Source organism: Pelecanus crispus, chromosome 4 (genome assembly GCF_030463565.1).
Source record: "Pelecanus crispus isolate bPelCri1 chromosome 4, bPelCri1.pri, whole genome shotgun sequence".
Taxonomy (NCBI): Eukaryota; Metazoa; Chordata; class Aves; order Pelecaniformes; family Pelecanidae; genus Pelecanus; species Pelecanus crispus.
In genome coordinates, this window is record NC_134646.1 from 84,221,311 (window position 1) to 84,244,171 (window position 22,861).

Genomic DNA, 22,861 nt, shown 5'->3' on the forward strand with positions numbered 1-22,861 from the left:
GCCTTGGAAGCCTCCGGGGATGGAGGCTGCACAACCTCTCTGGGCAACTGCTTGACGGACCTCACGGTGGAAAAGCTTCTCCCTACACAGAATCATGGAATCAGAGAATGCTTTGGGTGGGCAGGGCCCTTCAGAGCCCACCCAGCGCAGCCCCTGCAGTGCCAGGGACAGCTTTAACCAGAGCAGGGTGCTCAGAGCCCCGGCCAACCTGGCCTGGGATGTTCCCAGGGATGGGGCCTCCACCGCCTCTCTGGGCAACCTCTGCCAGTGCCTCACCACCCTCACTGTAAAACATTTCTTCCTTATAGCCAGTCTAAATCTATTCTTGTTTAGTTTAAATCCATTACTCCTTGTCCTGTCACAACAGGCCTCACTAAAAAGCTTGCCCCCCCCCCTTCCTGCAGCCCCTGTCAGCACTGCCAGGCCGCACTCAGGCCTCCCCGCAGCCCCCTCCTCTCCAGGCTGAGCACCCCCAGCTCCCCCAGCCTGGCCCCGCAGCAGAGGGGCTCCAGCCCTCCGATCATTTTCGTGTCCCTCCTCTGGCCCCGCTCCAGCAGCTCCATGTCCTTGTGCTGAGGCCCCAGAGCTGGACGCAGGGCCCCAGGTGAGGCCTCACCAGAGCGGAGCAGAGTTTGAACATCTCATTTCACCTTCTGCCCATGGTCTCGTGTCCTCCTACCACGCGTTCTGTGAAAAGCCTGGCTCTCTCTTCTGCCTGGCCTCCTTGGAGATGCTGGAAAGCTGCTAAGTCCCCTTTCTCGCCTGGTGCTGATCGCTGAGTGTGCCCAGAGAGCAAAAGGGACAAATACATCTGTGTTTGTGCAGCTACCACATACCTCAAGTTTTTCCTTGTCTTTCCACCTGCACCTGGGTCCATCCCACCTCCATTGTATTCCAAAGCAGGGGGGAAAAGCTTTTCTGTCTTCATTTAATCTTTGGCTTTCTCAACTCAGAATCAGCTAAAGTGGAATTAAAATTAAAGATAAACATTTGTTGAAGAAGCTACCAAAAATCTGGATTAGCAATTCAGTGAAGTTTTGTCCCAGGGCATCAGCCCACGTGGCTGGTGACTCACCTCTTCTGAAACTTAAGTAGGAACTATGTATTTCTAAGATTTTTTGCTTCCAGTCTTGACATTCATTGATTTTAACGCTCTTAGTGGGTGATGTGGTACCAGTATCATTTTGGCAATTAGGCAGCTTTTCGGTGCTGTCACCTGAATATGGGGCAGGGCAACTCCTGTTGTCATCCTTTTCAACATGATTTTTGTGTTCTTTCTTGTAATTCTTGCAAAAAATCAAGAATGTCAGCGCTACAGCAGCTTCTTTCTTGGTAATTTGTCTAATACTGTGGAAATAAAGCGCTGAAATAAATATGGTTTGTACAGTGAATGCACAGAGGAAAAAGCTTTTGTGCATCCGTTAGACTGAAGCTGACCCCAACCTCATCTGTTAAAATTGCGTCTTGGTAAAAACTGATTTAAATATGCTTATTAAAGGAAAAAAAAAAAAAAACACCAAAACAAAACAACCAACTGTTCTAAAACTGAGCTGAAACTGAAAAAAAAAAAAAAATGCGGTAGTGGTGGCCCTGCACAGACTCTGCTCAGCACGTGACGTGGGTACGAATGAGCCCCGGCAGTTTTGTCTCCGGGCTGGATTAGCCGCAGTTGCTACTGGTTACTGCACAGCCCAGCTCGGCTCGGCTCTGCCGCCGGGGCCGCTTGCCTTTCCTCTCCGAAAGCACCGCCGGGGCCTGGGAACCCAACGGGGTGCTGAGGACGTGCCCCGAGCAGGTGGTATCGGGGTACGGCCGAGATCTTCCCAGCCCAGACCCCTACGGCATCCCTTAATGTCCCTTAACATCCCCTACTGAGTTTTTAGATGCTTAATAGTCCTTTGACCTCCAGCAGCATCCAGAGGAGGCTTTTGCTTCTGGGATTTGCTTTGGGTTGAAATGTTGAAATGTTCTTAGCTTTTTTTTTTTTTTTAAAAAGCCTCTTCACAGGATTGAAACCCCATGAAGTCTGGTTGTTAGCAAAGATGCAGTTTGGTTTTTAGCCCCGCCACTTGCACAGGCAGTTGTTAGTCCTGGAGCAAGTGATGATGGATTTTTTTTTGGAGACGTAAAACAAAAGCAGCTCATGGTTGGTGTGTGCTGCTTTCTGCTGTCGGGAGTGAAGCAGCAGCCTTGTTCTCCGCCCGTTCCTGCCCTTGCCTTCCTGCGAGTCCATGGAACTGGCTCCTGTCAATCAGCAGCGCTTTTAAAACCAACGCGTGGGCTAAAGCTGCAGGATCGTTCCTGTGTCAGCCCTGCAGTGGGGATTGCGCAGCTGGGTCTGTTGATGTACGGACCTACACCGCGTGCAGTCGTTTTTGCACAATCATTTTGTGCTTGTCTGAGGTGTGGCAGCAGACGTGGCAAAATAAAAACGCCAGCGTCGGAGGGGATTGTTCAGGCAGAGATAGCGAAGGGCAGGGCGGCTTCAAGCGCCCCACATCTCAGTGCTCTGGTCTGCGGCAGCGCTCAGGTTATTTTCCTTATGAAAAGAATCCAAATCTAGGAGCTCCTGGATCCCATACATGCTGGTCTGATAAAACCAGCTTTAAACTGCAGCCTTGCTCAGTGGAGGAGGAACGCCGCGGCACGTAGGCCCCTCCAGGAGCAGTAACTGGGAGCTCCCGCGTGCGGTGGAGGTGTATTTAGATGTTAATCCGGTTGCACAGCTAAAGCACATGGTGACTTCTGCACAGAGGATGCCTTTCGCTGCGGGGGCATCTCCCCTCCCAGCGCTGACCTGCCTGTCGCCTGCCAAGCAAAATGTGTTCGGGTTTTATTTCACCCTGGCAGCATATTTTAAAATAAGGCTGGCAAAAGCAGCAGACTTGAGAAAAGAAAAGGTGTCGAAGCAGTGGCGATTATTGGAAGCTTTAGAGCAGCGTGGGGGAAATGCACGGATACGGAAAAAGTAAGGTGGCCTTTGGGCAGCAATGTATTTCAGAGAAGGCTCAGTGAACTGAGGACACCTTTATGAACCTTAGGCATCTGGAAGAAGCCCTCAAAGGTGACCTGACCTCCTTGTACACGGGCTGCATGGACACAAAATGCGTAGACAAGCTTCCCATCTCCAAGCTGACTCCTGAAATAAGTCTGACCTTGCGGCCCAAAAGGACTGGCTGGAAGAGGAGAACAAAGCACCCAGTAAATGAATCCCGGGTTTGGTTGTATTGACCACGAAAGCTGTGTGGTTCTAGTGTTTTTCTCCGATATTTGCTCATGTATCTTTGTCACAGAGTGCCGTGCTTGAGCGAAACCACCCATGACCTTGCATCGGTAGCTGCTACCGCTGCGGGTAGCTCTCAAGGCAGCGTTGCCACCAGGGACCGGGCTCGTCTTCCTAATCTGTTGCCGGTGAAATTCTCAGCCCTTCCAGAGCAGTGACCTCCGGTTTATACCTGTATACCTGGAATTATTCCTCAAGCCATGTTGTGCAACAGGGAGCATGATTCCACATGTGTCTTATAAAAGCAGAAGAGGATTTCGGGTATTGTGTTGGAAAATCAAAGCCCTATTTGGGGGAACTTGTGGTCTGACTCTCCAGTTGGACAAGCTCAGCGTTCCCTGCAATTTAAATATACTCTACCAGAATTTTAATCGTGCCAGTCTCCATAACTACATTTTAACTCTTTAGGAGCGTGCAGGGTTTCCAAGCCACCGTCGCTCTCCTGTTTAAATGAGGCAGCCTTAGAGGAAAAGAACAGCTCTGAATGCGTGTGTGCATCGCCTTCTTACTCCTCTGGAGACCTTTTCCAGCTGCCATGTGTCATTTGCGATAATCCAGAATATTTCTGCACACCTCCAGGAGGTTCTTTCCTCCCCACCTGCCTTCTCGGAGCTTCCCCATCCTGCGTGGAAGTGGGGATCTCCCTCTGAGCACAGTTTTTACCCTTATTCAGCCCAGAAGTTCCTCTGCATCTTTGAGGTCGGCTATACGATATCTGTAACATCTTGGCACCTGAATTCTTTCGTTTTCTTGTTCTCGGTTTTTGCTGGCAGTTATGTGCTCGAAAGTACGGCAGTTTCCTGACTTCAAGCAGAATAAACAGCATATGTAGAGAGAGCTTCCAGTTTATTGCGTATATCAACAACATTGGAGAAACAGCTGTTGAGATCAGGGAAGAAGTCCCTGAAAATCATTATCTCATTTATTAGAAGCAAAATAAAAGAAATAATCTGCTAATGCTTCAAGTATCAGAGAGAGAAGGGATTCTCTCAATTTTGTTTTGTTATGGTATTGTGGGAACGCAAGTGCACTTAGTCCCAGCTGGAGCTGCTGCAAAATCTGTACCCGGGAAATGCTGCAAGCTTTGCTGTTGATTTACACGTATGCAGAGTCAAACCCCGTGTGTACGCTTGCTCGTAGGTTATTATTTTGCCACCGGTGAAAGTTTCTGCAGCAAAACCTTCATTTGAATAGACAACGTTTAGGATGGTAAGGAAAACAGGGATAGATTAGGGTAAAACAATTTGGTTTTGTTAATGCTGCAGGCCAGTAGTGGAAACAGAAAAAGAAAATTAATCTCCTTTTTCCCAGGAGACTGTCTTACCTGGAGCATGTACCTTCCCTAAGGGGTGGTAAATGGATTTCTTTGTTTTTCCTTAGGCTTGTGAAAAGTCTGGGATTTGGGAAAGAGCAGTTCTGTATCTTGAGAGCTTGATTTAGATGTCTCACTGTAGCCTGTCTCAGTAGTGCCTGTTGCAGCTGATCATAGAATCATAGAATCGTTTAGGTTGGAAAAGACCTTTCAGATCATCCAGTCCAAGCATTAACCTACACTACCAAGTCCACACTAAACCAATCAAGGGTAGACTAGACTGAACCATGTCCCAAAGTGCCACGTCTACCCATTTTTGAACACCTCCAGGGATGGGGACTCCCCCACCTCTCTGGGCAACCTGTTCCAATGCTTGACCACCCTTTCTGTGAATAAATTTTTCCTAATATCCAACCTAAACCTCCCCTGATGCTTCTGGGAGGCTGGACCCACCAACACGCAGGGTCTTCTGAGGCAGTCCTGGACGCTGCGGCAGCCGGGATGAGCGTCACTGCTCATGGGTCACCATCAGACGTGGTGGTGAGACCATGCCTCAGCTACACCTGGGCTTAGAAGCAAAGCCAAGCTCCTGCTCTTGCCCCAGTGCCTCCTGCTGCCAAGCCTGGAAGGTCGTCTCGGGCACCAAGTGCCTGACCGTCATGCGAACTGCAGAAACACGTTTCACTTCCTTGGTGCCTAACGCAGCAAGGAGCGTGATCTGTGGGGAAAAACCCCACAGTCAGCCCTGCCAGAGAAACCTTTTCCACGCAAATCAGCTATTTAATGTCACCCCCGTGCTTCCCACACACCCTCCCTCCACGGGTTTGTCTGGAGGATGGGGCAGGAGCCTTCGAGGTGGCTTTCTACAGGTAGGATTTCCTTCTGCTGACGACCGCAGGGCATCCCAGCCTGGCAGGTGCGATGCCGAGAGCTGCACTGGCTGCCTAAAGCCGTATCTGGTCCAGCGCTAGAAGATGTAGCTGCTGCCAATCATCGTATTTACAACTTAGAGACTTTCAAATTTGTCTGAACCGGGGTTTCAGAGTTTGCAGTACTAATGCTGAGGGTTTTGGTGGTACTTGGCGCCTTCACTGCTCGTTTTTTCTTTTAAAGCTTAGGTAATGAATCGTATCAAAAAATCACAGTAGCTAAGGTAGGAACATGATATCTGTGTGGGGAGGCAGTCCTGGTTGGAGGCTTGTTTTCGCTTGGGTGAAGGACCTGACCAAATTTGAACTGAAAATGTGTGGTTTTAAATAACCCCAAACCCAACCATTTAAAGCTGCATTTCATATTTTTAAACAAAAAATACGGTGGTAGGGAGAAGACTTCCAGAGAACTAAACGGCTTATTTTACTGCTGGAGCAGGGTCTCCACTAATGAAACAAAACAGAAACCGCTGAAGAAAGCCAAGCTCTTGCGTTCAGTCGTCTGAAGACTGCAGGAGATCACCGTGATGGATTAAAGCAAAGCGCCACAGCTGCACACAGCATCTGGCACCGCAGTTCCGTCAAAGATTTTCCATCCATGAGGAGGTCTCGTCCATGACTTTTGACTCCAGTTTCGATCTCCAGTATGTCCAAAGGTTACAAAATTCTCATCGTAGGACTCTTCGTGCAGCATTGCAGGGATCCTGCTACCAGCAGGATGAGTCCCGCAGGTTTTGTCCCGTATCTCCCCAACAGAAACATCAACAGCTCTAGCAAAATTCTTGCAGAAATAAGTTTGGGTCTGGGAACTTTGGCTGTTTGGGGGAATTTGGGTGGTAAGGACCAGGAGGTGGCTTCTCCAGGGCTGCGTCTCCAGAAACTTGCCCTATAGCCCCTTGGTAATGGGGGCTATCCCTTAGTGAGATGCTTCATGCTTTTAAACGTGATGCACGTAGAGATTTTGTGCTGTAATTCTCCTGATCTGTTGAGTCACCATGGACTTCAGTGGTGCTTGGGGGGGCGGTGTGCCAAAACTCTGAATTTTATCCAACCTAAAAGCTACAACAGAGCCGCCGTTATTCTTTGGTGCAAAGTGCTGAGCAATCCACAAGAAATAAAAGCCTGTGTTTGCAGCGTGCAAAGGGTCGTCCCCTTGCCTTTTGGAGTTACTGCTGGGGCAACCCCTGCTATAGGTGGGCGGGTGTTGTTTCAAGCCATTTATAAATAAATGTAAGCAAAAAACAAAGTTGATAGTTCCTTCTTCTATATAAAATTGAATGGATTTATTCATAAACTTTATTTTGACAGCGAATCTAAAATCAGAGCCTGATAGTCACGCCTGGAGGTGAAACTATTCCATGAACACACTGAAGCGGTGCAGTGCCAGTGCCAGAAGTGAAACCCCTTTTTCCTTCGGTCTCTGCTGCCGTGGCTTAATTTTTTTCCCCCCTTGTTTAGCTTTTGCTTGCATTAAATGCGTTATTCTGCACTATCAGGTCCGCTGAGGGTTTGTTTGACGTTCAGCCGGAGCTGGAGCGGGTCGGGCTGCCGCAGAGGTGTGTAACGAGGTGTCCTGATGACTGATAACAGAGCTCACGGTGCAGACCACCGGCTCTCAAAGAGGGGCCGGGGCTCTTGCATCAACCCTGAGCCCAGCAGAAAAGGTGCTGGGGAATACAAGTGTTAATGAGGGCCATAAAGGAGCTGTTGCTTTTTGAGCAGCGTGACTTGCTGTAGCTCTGAACTTGTGACCTGAAGGAGAAAAGCTCAATATCCCGGCTACAACAATGTTGTATTTATATCCAAAGCTCAGAAATCCATCTGTGCGGAGGAATGAAGAACATCCTATCGCTGTCTGATGCTATAACCATTTTTAGAAATCTGGCTGGAGCTTGTTTCTTGGGTTGCTTCCTGAAGGGTCGCTTGGTGTCCCTGCCCCAGCTCCGCTGCCTGCGCGCACGGAAATCGCAGCCAAAACCACCGCTCGACTCCGTCGCGCGAGCTGCGTCGCCTGGATCTGCCTTAAAAACAGCTCCTGGTTGCCGTCGAGCAGCTAAAGCTCTGCCCGGTGACTTGGCAGCCTTTGGGCTGGGGTGTGCTGAAACGATGGGGAGGAAAACCCAATGCGTGGGTCATGAAACTGAAACCTCTCCTGGCAGGAGCAAGGAGGTTTTCGGTCGTGGTGATTTGCATTGGTGGGCAGAGTGGGTGGTGGCAATAAGGCGCGTGGCTGCGTTTGCCGTATCGGGCTGGCATGCGGGTAAAGAGTAGCCCACATATCCCCTTCATTAGACACAGAAATTCCTGAATTCGAGAGCTGGCAAGAAACAGCCGACTGGGGAAGTGGGATGTTTTTTCCAAAACATTTGGGGAATCTAGGGATGAGAAGCACGAATGCCAGTTTGCTGCATTTGTTCACTCCCAAAACATATAGGATATGGCCAAGCCTCCTGCAAACAAGCTGTATATCCCAACAGCCCTGTTCAGTGAGCGGCTTGGATTGGCACGCCTTCCCAAAAACAGAGCCAGCCCCGAGCCACCGGCAGAAATTGCCCTCGTAGTAGCGCGCATGGTTCTGCCACGCTGTCTGCCCCGTGGCAGCTCGTGTCCCCGTTGCGCTGCTAAAAATCTCATGTCTCATTGCCCCTTCTGAGCTGCTCCTAGCAAACCCAGGCTGCACAGACAACAGGGTCATGCAAATGGGTTTTTTTCCCCCTCCGTCATAAGTATGGTTATTCGTTAAGGAAGTCAAAAGAGGAAGAGGAATAAAAAGGTTACAAATGTTTTGCTGGGTTAGAAATGAGACCTCCGCGACTGGGCTGCGCGTTGCCCTGTGTACGAGGCGCTCGGCAGCTCTGGCGTCCCTGGCACGGAGCTCAGGAGGACTGGTGCGTCCTCCCAAGATGTGTTCAGGTAGGGTCACAGGTTGTTTACGTAGCTGCTTATAACCATGTCGGCCCACATGCCAATATTTGACTATCAAATCGTCACTGATGAACGCCTCTCGCATACAGTTGCGCATCCGCTGGCTTCCCGGGACGTGGCTCTTGGGGTCGGTGGCCACCTGTGCAGACCTGGGTTTCTTTATTTTTTTTCCCCAACTATATCACTTCAGTTTGCAAAGGATGCCTCTTTTCAACCGGCTTTGCCCTGTCTCTTTGCATCTTCCAGTATTCTTAAGAAACAGCGAGACTTAAATTTTGCAAGCGCCGGGAGAAGATTGCCGGGTGCTCCTGGACGTGCTGCTGCGCTGGGACTCGGGGCATCATCAGCCCTGCAGCCCATCCGCGGGAGCGGAGCCAGAAGGTAGCTCGGAAAATGCAAGGGAACGATTTCTACGTGCGCACGCAGATACAGGGAGGAAAGGAAAGCAGAAAGATTTGCCAAGGGAAATGGTCTTGTTATGCACGGCGTGTTTTCTTTATGTATTTGTTCCCCCCACCCCCCGGGTCGGGATGCGTAATTGCGTTTTGAAGATTTGAACCCGACTGGTTTATCTCTGGGTGTGGTGTTGCTGCAGGCTGTTATCAGGTGTGTCGCGGTGAGCAAAACCATTCAAAGAAAACCCTTTCACGTAAGTTTGTATGCGGTACGCTGGGTTTGTGTGTTTAGCCGGGGTTTGGTGTCTGCGCTGGGGTGGAACAGGTCCGTAATTAATGTGGCTACAGAAAAAATGCGGGTTTTTTTGGTCTTTAATAAATTATTTCAGGGGATGGAGATCCTAGGGTGATTTAGTACAAATGAATGGAGGTTAGAAATGTTAGTGAGGATGTATGGAAGCACCGGCACCAAAATTAAGGTGACTGAGTATTAGAATCATAGAGTCGTAGAATCATTTAGGTTGGAAAAGACCTTTAAGATCATCGAGCCCGACCGTAAAATTAGTTGCCTTGGTTAGAAGCGTAGGAAAGCTTTACCTTCTGAAAAGTGCCGGCTTGTTCAGTTGTCAGGGAAGCAGCCAGATGCTTTCTTTGCTCTTGATTGCTCGTTTAGCTTTGACATGCTTTTTGCTGGGATGAAAGGAGAAACATCAACAGGCAAAACTGCAAGAACTGCCGGCGTTTGTTGCTGTCATGCGTGCGTGGTGATACTGCCAGTATGGTAAATAGGCAGGGTAAATAGCCTGGATTTTTTTTTAATTCTTTTTTACAAGAAAGGAGATAACGATTGGATGCTGTCCCATTTTCAGACTAGGAATCGTTTGCCAGACTTGAATGACAGGAATTGCCGTAGCGAGGCAGATCAGCGCCTTGTGCCATTAACGCAGAGCTGGCAGGGGCCGGGGCGGCTTCGCACGCCGGGTCCCCGCGTTGTGTGCCCATCAGAAACAATTAAAGAAACTGTGATGGCAACAAAACCAAATTGTTCTTATCCTTTAAGGGGAAATAAAACAGTGAAGAATAACTTTATTGAATTTGTTTTTTAAATCTTGCTGTATTCCCTTCTTAGCAGCAGAAAGTGATGGTGCGGCCAGCTCGTATTTTGTATTTTCCTTTTTTGAACTGATCTGGTATGGAGAGGCTTTGGACAAAACCTTTTCATATAGGTCTGGTTTCGTTGCAGTCTGAAACGGCTCTGCTGGTGACAGAATTAAACTAATTATCACCAAAGGGTGAAGAGTTTTTAAAGCTGCTGCTGTGACAAGGTATTCGGTGTTGGGAGGGGCTTGGGAAATACTGGGCGCTGATGCTGGCCTGTGCCAGTATCCATAGGACTTCTTAGGGAGGGGGAGATGAGTTTGCTTTCACTGCTAAGCCACTTAGGGGGGGTTCTGCTTAAAGATGGGGTCGGGGAGAGCCACCGCCCAGCCGCTTGTGCTCGAGGGGAGCTGCAGAAGAGCGGAGGGAAGCTGGCTGCGGGGTTTTTTTGCGTCGTGCCTTGCTAATTCCTTTGGCCCCACAGCTGGGGCAGCTCAATTTTGCTCCCTGCTCTTGGTGCTTATGGAGCATCTCCTGATTCCCGCCTGCCCCTGCCCTCTTTGTGCTTTCATCCGTCCACCTTCATTTTCCCTTTCCTGCAAAAACGCGTTTTTATCCCTGCTTCCTTTACCTTGGGTTGAGTTTAGGGTGCTCGCTGTGCCTGCTTGTAAACAGGGTTTGTGGCTTTGATCGTCGATCCTCCAGGTACCTCCACAAGATTTTCTAATATTTTCAGCCCGCAAGGTCTGCGGGGCATGGCTTGTCCCCGTGCTGCAGCCAGGCAGCTTCTGGGTGCTGCTGTAAAACCCGTCTCTTGATATCTATAAGGTTGAAGCAGCAAAGAAATGCAAAAGTGCAGGAATGCTGAGGCCAAAGGCATTAAAAACTTTTCACCTGGGCATCTGTTCCTGGGCTGGTTTGGTATTTAAGCACCGTTGATCTCTGAAGATTGATTATTTTTACTTCGTGCTGTACGGAGCGTATTGTATTTGCTCTCACCTCTGGCGCAGTGAGCGTTACCATATGGTTTGCCCAAAGTTGATTTTTTTTAATGCCTTTAGTGGTAGGTGAGCGCTTGGTGCTCTTCTGCTGTATGTTTTTTAGCGAGGCAAAGTGCCAGCACGTCTGTTGGAGGAAAAACTGGCTGGATCCTGGAGAATAAACTGAGCTCGAATTCCCTCTGAAGGGAGAGAGCTCAAGTCCCGCAGGTAGGATTTTTCATCGTAATGATCCCATTTGGCAGCTAAATTAGTGACCAGTTTTGGTCAGAAAACTGAACAACTTTGGGAGCATCCCCTGATACCCGTAAGGAGGAGGGAGGTGCGGTGCAACACCAGACCCACCCCAGCCCACGGAGCTGGAGCTGAGCATTGCTGGCGGCCCCACGACGCCGTCCTCTGCGCAGGGACACCGACCGCAGCCCTGCCGGCGTCCGGGGCCCAGGCTGCAGGATACCTGTAGGATAGCTAAAAAAAATCCGTGTTTTGGTAAGAGACCCTGAAGGTCTACCTTGCTAATTGCCTACACTAGGTGGGACCTACTCGTGTATGGCTGTTTAACTGAATCTCAGAAAGGAGAAGCTGTCGCTTTGCAGTTTATTTGTTCCTCCGTTATCCTTGTTCATTCAGTTGGTAAGATTTAGGGTTTGTTTTTTTTTTTTTCTTTTAGGGCTGGGATCATCAGGGATACTCTGTGAAACATCCCCAATCCCGGCGACCATCCCGACCTCTGTTGCAATTCAGGTGGGGACTGGAAGGGCTTTTGTGAGGACGACTTGTTTCTTCATGTTAGGTTTGATAAAGCAAAGCGCAGGGGATTTGAGTCTCCTTATATTTCTGACATGCACCTTGGTGTTGGCACCGTGGTGGTTTATTTTTCTAGCAGCCTCTCTCTGCCCCCATCTATAAATCCACCTGTTTCATGCATCACGGGTGAGGTTAGGATGCGATGTTTATGGAAGTAGAGTTATTTTTCGAGGGTAGCATTATAGCTTAGAAAAGAAACCAGCATTCTATTTCGGACGAAGCGAATCCCAGCAGGTCTCCTCGCCTCTCCTCCTCGCCTCTCCTCCGTTATTTAGGCTTGCTTTGGGTCGACGTGCGGCCGTACCTGCCGCAGCGGGATGCCGGCGGAGCGCCGGCCTTTTCGGATGCCGCAGCTCACTTGCAGCGCTGTCCCAGAAGATTGTGGCAGATTGCAAACACGCCTGGCACAATCATACCATCCCAATTAGCATAATGACGCTGCCTAATTTATGCACAAATTGCCCTAATTCATGTGTGTCGATACATATGATTAAACCAATGGCGGAACGGGGTTCACTCTCAGCCCAACCGGGGAAGCATAAAGCTGCATCCACCCCAAAATGTGTGAAAGGTCCAAAATGTCTTCTCCGTGTTACTGAAATACGGAGCCCTGTGTTGTTTTGCTCCCGCAGCTCCGGCAGCACAAAGGGGTGTGGGGCAGGACTAAACTCGTGGCAGGAGGTAAGAGAATAAAAGATTCCTGTGCTGAGATTTGCATGGATTAAAGGCGGCTTTAATTTGCCTTGATACACTTGGCTTTCGGGTGGATTACGCAGGCAGTGGGATTTGGGGCTGTCTAGCCAACTAATACCTGCCTTACTTTTATTTTAATTATTTTAATAAGAGATGGAGGAGTCCTGTAACTGTAGGCCACCTTTGCCAACCCCAGATCTTGAGCATTTTTGTCTGTAACATTTTATACCATTAACGTTCTCAATTAACAAACCTGCTGTCGTTGTCTGAAGTCTCACCTAGTGCGGCCGTTCCCGAAGCGCTTTCTCAGCCGGCTTCTTCCAAAAGAGCCCTCCTAGTTTGTGAGCTTGTATGCCTTGTTTTTATTAAAGAAATGGTGTCGCGCCCTAAAATTGTTCCATAGCGAGCAGGATGATCCAGCACAGAAGCGTGCAGCTTGAGTGAAGTTCTCGTTCGGGATGTCTGCTGGTCCACTGTGTCCACCGAAGAGTTCATTCCCATGACTTTATAAGCATGCCTGGGTGGCACAGCCTGGCTGCAGGGGTTGAGCAGCTTTAACGTAGTGGGTAAAGCAGGGTGCCAGGTTGTGAGTTGGGTTTGGGCTCTCCTACCACTGCGGTTACTGTGGTTACTGCCCACCTGCTAGAGCTATTCTGGGAGACAAGAAACACCGAGGAGTGGCACCTCTTTCACGGTCCTGTCCATCTTTTTGTAGGTACTGTTTGCAGATGTAATGGCTTTTTCAGGGAGGAAACATCCCACAGTTCTTCATAACTCATGATAGGGCCCTGACCGCAGCTGAGGTGTCTGGACACCGCTGAATTACCGGGAGCTGTTTGCTCCCAAGCACGTAACTTGCCATCCGTAGTATTTTCCTGTTTGATGATGGGAAGCCACCAGTCGAGCTGCAGTTTTGGGGCTCCCAAGCTCTGCGAGATAAGCTGCCTCTGTTATTTGTTGAGGTATAAGCGTGGTTGAACTCTCTCCTGGCATTAACTTGCACTCTGCCGGTCGGTGGACCATCCCTTGGACCGGTCCATCTCCAGGGATGGAGCCTGCAGGTGAGCTTGCAAACACTCAGCTCTTAATGTTCCATTTCTTGGTTTAAATAAAAACACAAACACAACCAATTCACCTGACTTCTTACCAATAAAACTGCTTGGTCTTGTGAGTCTAAAATACGAGAGCACGAGGTAGACCTTCTCCTTCACCTTGCTTGCAAGGTTTGCAAAGGTGTCTTTACTCTTTTGGCACAGCACCGTACTGGAAGACACTTGGCTGCTGAGTCCCAGGGTCTTTTTCATAACTGAGGCTCTTTCTGAAGCAGCTTTGGCATTGTCCAGAAACACCTGGACCAGGTCAGTGTTGGGTTTCCCAATGCGGCTGGACTTGGAAAAATGAATTTTGGCTGTAGAGGATGGAAGCTCCTTCCTATAGCCAGCGTGCCTTCCTTACTGTTGATCTGCTATAACAACGTATATATCTACCTGGTAAAATTGCTTTCATCCAAACGTATACAGCTAGCATATACAAATAATAATTACAAATAATAATCATACTATTCCTGAGGCCGGTGGGTTGCAGCCGTGGCTTACCGCAATCAGCTGACTGCACCAGATCCTCAGGATACCGCGTTTTTGGAGGATTATCTGGCAAGCGGATTACATTGCTGGCACGTTGGGGCACAGTGGGGTCAGGGCACAGGAGATGAGTGGAAAGGTTTGTGTGTGTGACCCGGGTGGAATAAGCCGAATGTGGGACACGCCACCTCCTTTCAGTTCTGTCATACGTTTGCTCTTTGGCAATTGTGTTTCCTCTACGCGCAGGCTGTATGACTAGTTTCTAAGAACAGATGTGATGTAAGATATTCTTGTGAGTATTTATAACATAAGATGTTTCTGCTCTTACATACCCGAGTGACTTGAGTACATGCCTGCGCCGTGCCCCTTACCTGTCAAAAGGAGCGACGTTTATGAGTTGCAGCAAGTCACGCATCATGAATTACTCTCTTCTTCTGGTACTGATCTGTTTTTACGGCCACCCGAAGATGCAGCCTGCGCTAAAACCCATTCAAACGTGTTGCGTTGACTTTTATAAGCTTTTATAACCTCTTTTGTTTTCATTCTGCCTTTGCATTTGCTTTTTTTCATTACCTTCCAGTGTACTTTTTTCCTTCAGCAAGACGTTGGCCTCATCCAACACAGAAGGAGCCATGAGCGTACACTGCGTGTGTCTTGCTCCGAGCTTTGTAAAAAATCAGCTTCATTGCTGATTCCCTTTTAACTCTCAGATGATGCTAATAACGGCAGGGAAGGGGAGTCCTTCATTCCACCAGGGCTTTCTAAAGCTGGAGGTGAATGCAAAGTCTTCCAACTTTTCTTGCACGTCTCAGCACTGTCCAAGGCTGCGTTTTGAATCTGGCAGCTTTGTGAATGAAGGAATAAATTGACCGTGAAAGTATTGACAGCACAGTTGCTTAGGCCAGCTTCCTGATTTGGTCCCGTAAAATTTACCTCTTTGTTTTAAATGCATATTAGCTCACTGAAGGACTAAGGGACCTCATTCCCATTGCACAGGGAGGAGAGGACAGGCTGAGGGCTGGCCTGCATTTCTGCAGCCGCCAGACCCCTCTGCCCTGCACCAACAGCGTTGCTGGGAGGTGTTGGGAAACGCCAGATCGTAAGGAAGGAAATGCAGGTGGTGCGGGGGGACCGGCGAGTTCAGCACCTCTGTGGCTTGCTTTGAGCCGGAGACAAGAGAAAGCAGACGCCTCAGCCGTTCTCCAGTTGCCTTAAAAAAGAAATATCGGGAAAGTAACCCAGCTCTTCTCCTCCCTGCCAGATCCAATGTCTTTTTAATCTGCTCTCTCTCAACTTCTCTTAAAATGGAAGTTGCTGGCTGCTGGTGGTCTGCTTGGGTTAAGCAGCGATTCTGGCAGACTTCAGAGCAGATGTGATCTCCAGGTCTCGTTGCTTTGAAGCTCCTGGTTCTATCACACTCGACTAAATCAGATTTTTTCTTCTCTGTGGAGGTAAAAATCAGCCTTGTGCGCCCATCTGATTGAAGTGCTGAGACTTGTCTAATTGAACAAGTGCTCGAGTCAACACTTGAGTAGGATGAAAAGCAGCGAGGAGATCACCCAGGGATTATGTCTGAGCTCCGCAGCTACTTGGCACCGACAGAGCAGATGGCTGGGTCGCATCCTGCCCAAGGCTGGGGAGAAAAGATGTCGAGAGGAAAAAAATATTAATTTGGTTAAATATATTCAACTCTGAATCTAGAACTGCCTCAGGTCTCTAATTTCGTCCTTTATAGCATCGGCCCAGGAGATGGGATTAGCGAAAGGAGGGGTTGGTTCTGCAAACTCCAGCAAGGAGCCTGCTCCCACCTCAAAGCTGATGTAGGTAAAAAATATACTGGGGTGGAGAACAGAGATGGAGCGAGCGGGAATGAGTTGGCTTATCATGTCGTCGTGGTTTAGCCCCAGCCAGCAACTCAGCCCCACGCAGCCGCTCGCTCACTGCCCCTACCCCGGTGGGATGGGGGAGAGAATCGGAGGAGTAAGAGTGAGAAACACTCCTGGGGTGAGATAAGAACAGTTTAATAATTGAAATAAAGTAAAATAATAATGATAATAATAACAATATAATAATAATAATAATATACAAAGCAAGTGATGCCCAATGCAGTTGCTCACCACCCGCTGACTGATACCCAGCCCGTCCCCAAGCAGCAATCGCTGCTCCCCGGCCAACCCCCCCAGTTTCTATACTGAGCATGATGCCATATGGTATGGAATAGCCCTTGGGGCAGTTTGGGGCAGTGTCCTGGCTGTGCCCCCTCCCAGCTTCTTGTGCCCCGGTAGAGCATGGGAAGCTGCAAAGTCCTTGACTGGCATGAGCAGTACTGAGCAACAACTAAACCATCAGTGTGTTAACAGCATTTTTCTCCTTCTAAATCCAAACCACAGCACTGTGCCTGCTACTAGGAAGAAAATTAACTCTATCCCAGCTGAAACCAGGACACATGTAAAGGTGGGGATCAGCCGGGGAACAATCTCGACTTCGCGAGTGAACTGCGAGCGGCTGTGCTGATGGAGTGAGGAGCCCATGGCCGAGAGCTGGTGGGGAGGGAGGCTGGTTTGTGCAGAGGTGTGAGAGCATCACAAACGTCACTGCGGGTCACCGGAACTGCAGGGACAAGCTTCAGCCTGCTCACTGTAGGATTGCACTTGACCCTACAGCCAAAGTCTATGTCCAGAGAGGTTTGGGCTTGGGGAAGTCTGCTGGTGGCTGTCTCACCGGTACGTGGCCATCAGAAGTCCTGGTGACCACCGTGTGGCTTTCTGACCTCTTTCCTCGGGATGGGAATAAATGAACATGCACAGAACCGCTTTTTCAAATGCCCCAACCGCTCGTGTCTGGGTAAATACTCACTCGTAGGAGCCCAAGGCGAATATGATGCCTTCACTACAAAAATGATCTACTTCTTCTAGCCATGGACCCTCCTAAACTTTACTTTTTACCCCAAACAGCAGTGCGCGTATCAAGCAAAGCTGGGAACGTCAGCATCCCTCTCACTCGTAACTGCTGCTGCTGACCTGTAATCGCCTGCTGCTGCCTCTGCCCAAAAGCACATTTAACCCTGGAACTTCCCACGATTTTGCCTTCTGTATTTAAAAGTTATTTTCATTTTTTCAAGTGTGTCTCTAGCTTGAGCAATAATGAAAAGCTGCATTTTGCATATAGGTAAAATGAACGGGAATCACCTTGCTGGCGGCAGTAAAAACACTGATTTCCAAACATGTTGGTGAATTTTAACTCCTCGGTTTTAAAAGCGTGTTTTTTGGTTTGTTTGCAGGGGGCACCACTGGAAGAACCTTTATGGGCTCCTAATGACATGCAGGTGGACGATTTACTTATGATAATTAAGGTAGGAAGAAGCATTGTTAATTTTGGCATCTTGGCATTTGTCCTCTCCTTGAAATAAAATCACGCTCGCCGGTGGCCGGCGAGTCATTGCTCTATTTTAGGGTTCAGTACACAACGATGGCCGTATGGAGCAGCACATGGCCAAGGCATTAACTTGTTGTGTTAAAGTGTCCCTTTAAACACAGCGGGGAGGGAAATCTTATTTAAGAACTACCTGGGAACGTAACTAAGTGGAAAAAATCTGACTTCCTCCCCCAAAGGATAATAAGGTCTCTGTTGGTGCAGAGTTGGAAGGGGCACGACTCTTATTTGAGAGCACTCAGCACAGGGATTTTTTTGTTCTGCTGAAACATAGTGGTTGAGTTGGAATTCAGGTTCTAACTTGCTTTCTCAAAAAAAAAAAAACTAAAAATAAATTTCATTAGTTTATTTTCATCATCTTGAGCTTCTGTGGAAAGCTGGTCTATCTCCAAATGTGGCAAGAGAGTACTTGATTATTGATTAATGAAATGGAGGAAAATCCCTGATTTTGAAAGCACTAAGCTATTGGACAAACTTGGAAAAGAAAACACAAATGAGCACGGAGTTAAATGTATCTATATGGCATTTTTATGATACTTTAATATCTGGATTCGTGTCTTGCTGGGTCATTTCTGCCATGGCTGTTGTGCTCAGAAGCATCGTCAGGGTGGTGCAGTGGTCACTGCTGGTCTCTGCCTCCTCTTGCAGTAGGAAAGAGGGTTTTCACCGTACTCACCATATAAACTCCTAAATGTGAGTCGACCTTTCCCCTTGCAGTCAAAAAACCTCAAAAAGACATCTTGACTTTACTCTATGGGACCCTATGCATTTCCAGGCTTTGCTCTACACCCCCATAACATTTCAATGTAGGAGCTTGAATAGGTGGTAGAGCGGTCTCTGAGTTCCCACCGAAGTATCAAACCTCTGCGATCTGCAAATACCCAAAATACAGCAAAGCTGGATGCTCTGCTTTGGCGCCCGGTGACATGTTTGGCGAGACCAACATCATGGACAGGATTTTGTTCAGCGTTTATTCAGACTGTGAACATGTAAGAAAGTATCGTGGGTGAACGTGGGGTGTGTTGTGTCTGTCGTACTTTAGCACAGGCTTTGCTTTATATTGCAGTTGGGGTTTACACTTCTTATTGCCATGGGTGGAATTAGTGGTTTGGTTGGTGTTTAGTGTCGGTGGATAGTTTACTGGCTGAGTCGTCAGAGGGAGAGGAGGAAATTCAAGCTGTAACTAGAGCAAATTCTTTTAATACAGGTTTACGGTTCTCAAATGTATTTCTACTTTTTGTTTGGCTTGCGATAAGATGCACTACTGTGGAATTTGCTTGGAGCAGGGATTTGCATGAATTATTGTTTCTTACAAAATGAACATCTGTGCAAGCTTTCTCCCTGTGCTCCATGGTACCAGAGCACCCATTAGAAGAAGGATTTGTGTGCCTGCATGCAGCGGTCAGCAAAAGCCAAATGCTTGGGGGAAGGAAAGATGGAGTAATAGGAACAAAGGTGCTGAAATCAAGGGGAAAACAACTTCTGGGCTGTGTGACGGCGTCTGGATGTGTGTGTTTATTTAACGTGCTGACTTCTTTCCTTCCCATCCCAGCACGGTTTTTTAAAAAGCAACATCCCCCTGTTAGGAAAAACTTGGGAGAATTATGCTTGGCCTCTTGCAGAGCTGAGTTTTGTATTTAGGAAGTATAATGCCAGCAGTTGCAGGAGCTGCCGATAGAAATAGCGTGGCCCAAAAATACGTAGAAGATGGGAGTAAACAATCATTATGGATGGTCTCTTGATTCTGCACTTAGAGCGTTTCATTTGAAGGGTTTCACATTCTCATAGAGAGATCTTTCTGTAAATTGCTAATTAAACAAATTAGCTACAGTGTCATCAGTCTGTCTACAAAAAGCAAGAAGCTGACGTTCTGAAGAAACCTTCAAGCTGCAGACTCAAATTATCCAATATTTAAAATTACGATGTCTCATAGGAATAGGAAGACCGATGAAAGAATCACTTGAAGTTTGGGTGACTTAAAACCAGGTTTCACGTAGAAAAGCAAGCTTTTGATTGTACTCAGGATTCTACATGCATGCTAAACCTGTCATCCTCACTTAAAATTTAACTAAACCTCATGGCATTAAATGATTTGCTTCTAATCCTTTATTTTCTTTTTGTAGACAGTAGAAAAGGCTAAAGTAAACATGTTGGGATGTTCATCTAAAATACTTCGTGCAATGTACTTATTTTCTCAAAAGTTGTTTTTGTTAGGGGAGAACGAGGAGGAGAAATTCTTCGTTTACTGAAATAAATCCCCATGACACAAAAGCATCAGGTGTAGGTGTGAGCGGTGAGACTGGTGGGTCATTAACGGTCCCCCCGTCCGCATGACCAGTCCTGGGTCGGGAAGAACGCCGGTGTGTGGTGAAAGCAATAGGAGCAAGGTGTGTAATGAGATGGAGACATGGCGTTGCGTTGAGACATCTGTATTAGAGTATGCAAAACACTGCCAGATACGCTGATTAATAATTGCCGGCTGATGCAGATACCATTCAGGCTGCGTGTGTGTCCTGGCACCGGTGGGTTTTTTGAGTGTGTTACGGTTGTGCCTATGGTTGGAGATAAGTATGGGGTTACAGCGAGCTACTCAAAGGGCTGAAAACCACCCAGGCATGGAGGTGACAGTCATATCGATACCGGTGCAGTGCTGAGCTGACTGCTGCGTTTTGTTGGGAGGGTGAGTGCTAAAACCACAGATCTTGTTTCAACAAAGTCCATCCAAAGCCATTCGCTACCTTTGGACCATCCGTACCCTTCCCTGTGCCTTTTCCAGCTGCGTTGCCAACACCCTTTGGGAGGTGGGAGCCAAGCCGACGTGCCCTGTGGATTTGCGGAAGGGCTTGACATGTGTGGTTTTCTTCTTGCCAGTGCCAGCAGTGCCGATCGCCGAGCTGATGTTTTCGGCGCTACCCACAATAACTGAAAGATCTTTCCTGTGAGATAAGAGTTGATAATTGTGGTTGGCTCGTTCCTCTGGTATGCGTTCCCGTATTAACATGAAATTTAATTTGTCGTCGGAGCGCTGCTGCTGCTGCTGCTGCTGCTGCTGCTGCTGCTGCTGCTGCTGCTGCATGGCACCGTCTCCTCCAGCACGGGCAGGGGAGGCTGCACAGAGGCACCGGCTGCCACAGCAGTCAGATCCTGCACCCTCTCCCTTGAGGATTGTTCTTCAAAAAGGTGCATTGGTGCTGTAGCTTCATCTTCTCACTGAGTACACGCAGTTGTGAGCAAACTGCAGGAGAAGCAAAGAGGAGGTGACGGGTTGGGACCCATCCCAGTCCTGCAGTTCACCCTGGTGGCTTTTGCATCGGGTGGTGACCAAGCCAAGAAGTGCTTTTGCCCCGACTTGAAAGATTTGCTCCTTTAGTTTCAGTCAAAGCTGCAATCCTTCTCAAACCTTTAAACATTGCTGTCAAATTTTGGTATTTGTTGACATGCAGCTTGAGCCTTGGAGGGCTTTTTGGAAATGCAGAGGTTGCACTGAGACCAGAAATCACAAATTACTGGTGCTCCTAAGTCCCACAGGCACTTCTCCCCACCTCTTTCCTATGAAGCTTCAAACTTGTACACTGAATTTGATGTTACCAATGTGAGCTGACCTCCTGGCCTGCTGTGTGCTAAAAATACCCTGGGATTTGTATGAACTGTTTCACAAACCATCAGTACTAAACACACACCTCCAGCGTTCGCTGTTGAAGCTGACTGCGGGCTGAGGACGTGAAGGAGACAACAGCTTACAGAAACCACACCGGGCGGCATGTTGGGACCTGCAACCCGTACCTGGAGCTGCTGTGTATAAATAAACACATCCACCCTCCATCTTATATCTGACAACTGCCTCCCTGAACAGTATTTTTTTTTTTTTTGGTAGCTTGTTCTGCAAGCAGGTTTCCTCTTGCAGGTGTTTAGGAAGACCTCATTTTTATGTTAATTCGGTGTAACTGTCAGCGCACAGACATCGATCCCTCTTGCGTCCTTCTGAGACGTGTGATTTTTATTGAAATCGGTCCTGAAAAACTGATACCAGCAACTGATGTACCTGTCACCTGAGTCAAACGGGAAACTGCACCAAATTGGTGGTTGCCCAAAAAACACGTTGCCAGCCCTTGTTCTGCAGGGTGTAGCGACCACAGCTTCAGCTTTCAAGAGGGTTGCAGCTGCACTCTGCAGCCTGGGTTCAGGTTTTCAGTGGTGTTTGCTTGCTGAGTTTTGAGGGCTTCCTCAACACCATGTCTCCACTGAGATCAACCAGTGCTAGTTACAGCTAAATGCAGCTACTGCTAACAATGGTGGACCTGAATCTACAGGGACAATTTTTTTCATGTTGATGGCTTGAAACACATCTCTGCTTTGATTATATTTGGTCCCATGAAAGGACTGAGTTGATCTATGTCTCCTTCAAAAGAATAGATCTTTCAAATCAGGTAGATAACATATTAGGCAATTTAAATTACTATTTTTACAGCTCAAAATGGATCTTTCTCTGAAAAAGTAATGCTTACTAGCTCCAGCCAAACCTGCCTTGCTCTGGTTGATCAGTATTGTGTAACAGATGTGAAGGCAAGTTCCTCGCCCCTGGAGAGTTTATCTACTCCCGGTCAGAACAATCAGAGGAGATGACAAGTCGAGGAAGTGAAGATGCAGAAGGGGTGACGTTCAGGTTTCTTCGTCACCGCTGGGAGCGGGGAGGTGCCTCTGAAGGATGGAGTGGCACAAGGTCGCCTTTGTTTTCAATCGGTGGTGCCCGTTCCTGCTTTTTCAGGGTGTCCGTCCTCACCGTTTCAGGAGAGTGTGTTAACAGCGAAGATCCCTGCTATCCGATGGTGGAAAGCAAACAAAGAAGAAGAGCAGATGAAGGGTCTTCTGCATCCCCAACTTTGGGTGGCAGTGGCCTCCCTGTAGCACAGGAGGCTTCCATCAGCGGCCACTGCAGGGGTTATTCAAAACCTCAGGTAGACCTGATGGCAGAAATGCCTGGTTAAGTAAGATGAGGAGAGGAAATTTAATCAGCTGTGCTTTGTGTTTGTTGGTAAAGACACGAGTGCAATGGCTCTAGTGACAGATTTGGGGTGCCTTTCTGACCATCTTTTCACAGTACCAAATACAGAGGACACTGAAGCTGGAGGGGCCAGAGGAGAACATCTGGTCCCAGCTGATAAAAACTAAAAGCCATGAAATTATGGAATTGCACTGAATAGATTTCTTGCCCCGGGACCTTACCATGTGCTATAAACCACATCTACGTTTCTGTAACACATTTGGTCAGCCAGATGCAGGTCAGCGATGTGGTTAGGCAGGTCGGCGGTTACTAACACCACTAACCTCTCATCTCTCCTTTTCCAGAACTCAGTTCTTGTGATGTTATTTAAGTGTTTTGTACTCCAAATGCTTGAAGTTCCCTGCTGA

At 48.2% G+C, this 22,861-nt stretch overlaps 1 protein-coding gene across 1 annotated transcript in view; it reads left to right on the forward strand.

Moving 5' to 3' along the window:
- Positions 1-22,861, forward strand: part of PTPRA (protein tyrosine phosphatase receptor type A) — a 132,533-nt gene that overhangs the window by 44,248 nt on the left and 65,424 nt on the right. The window contains exon 3 of the mRNA XM_075708682.1: positions 17,301-17,372. Within this exon, the coding sequence (XP_075564797.1) occupies positions 17,301-17,372 (72 nt within the window). The remainder of the gene's footprint in view (positions 1-17,300; positions 17,373-22,861) is intronic.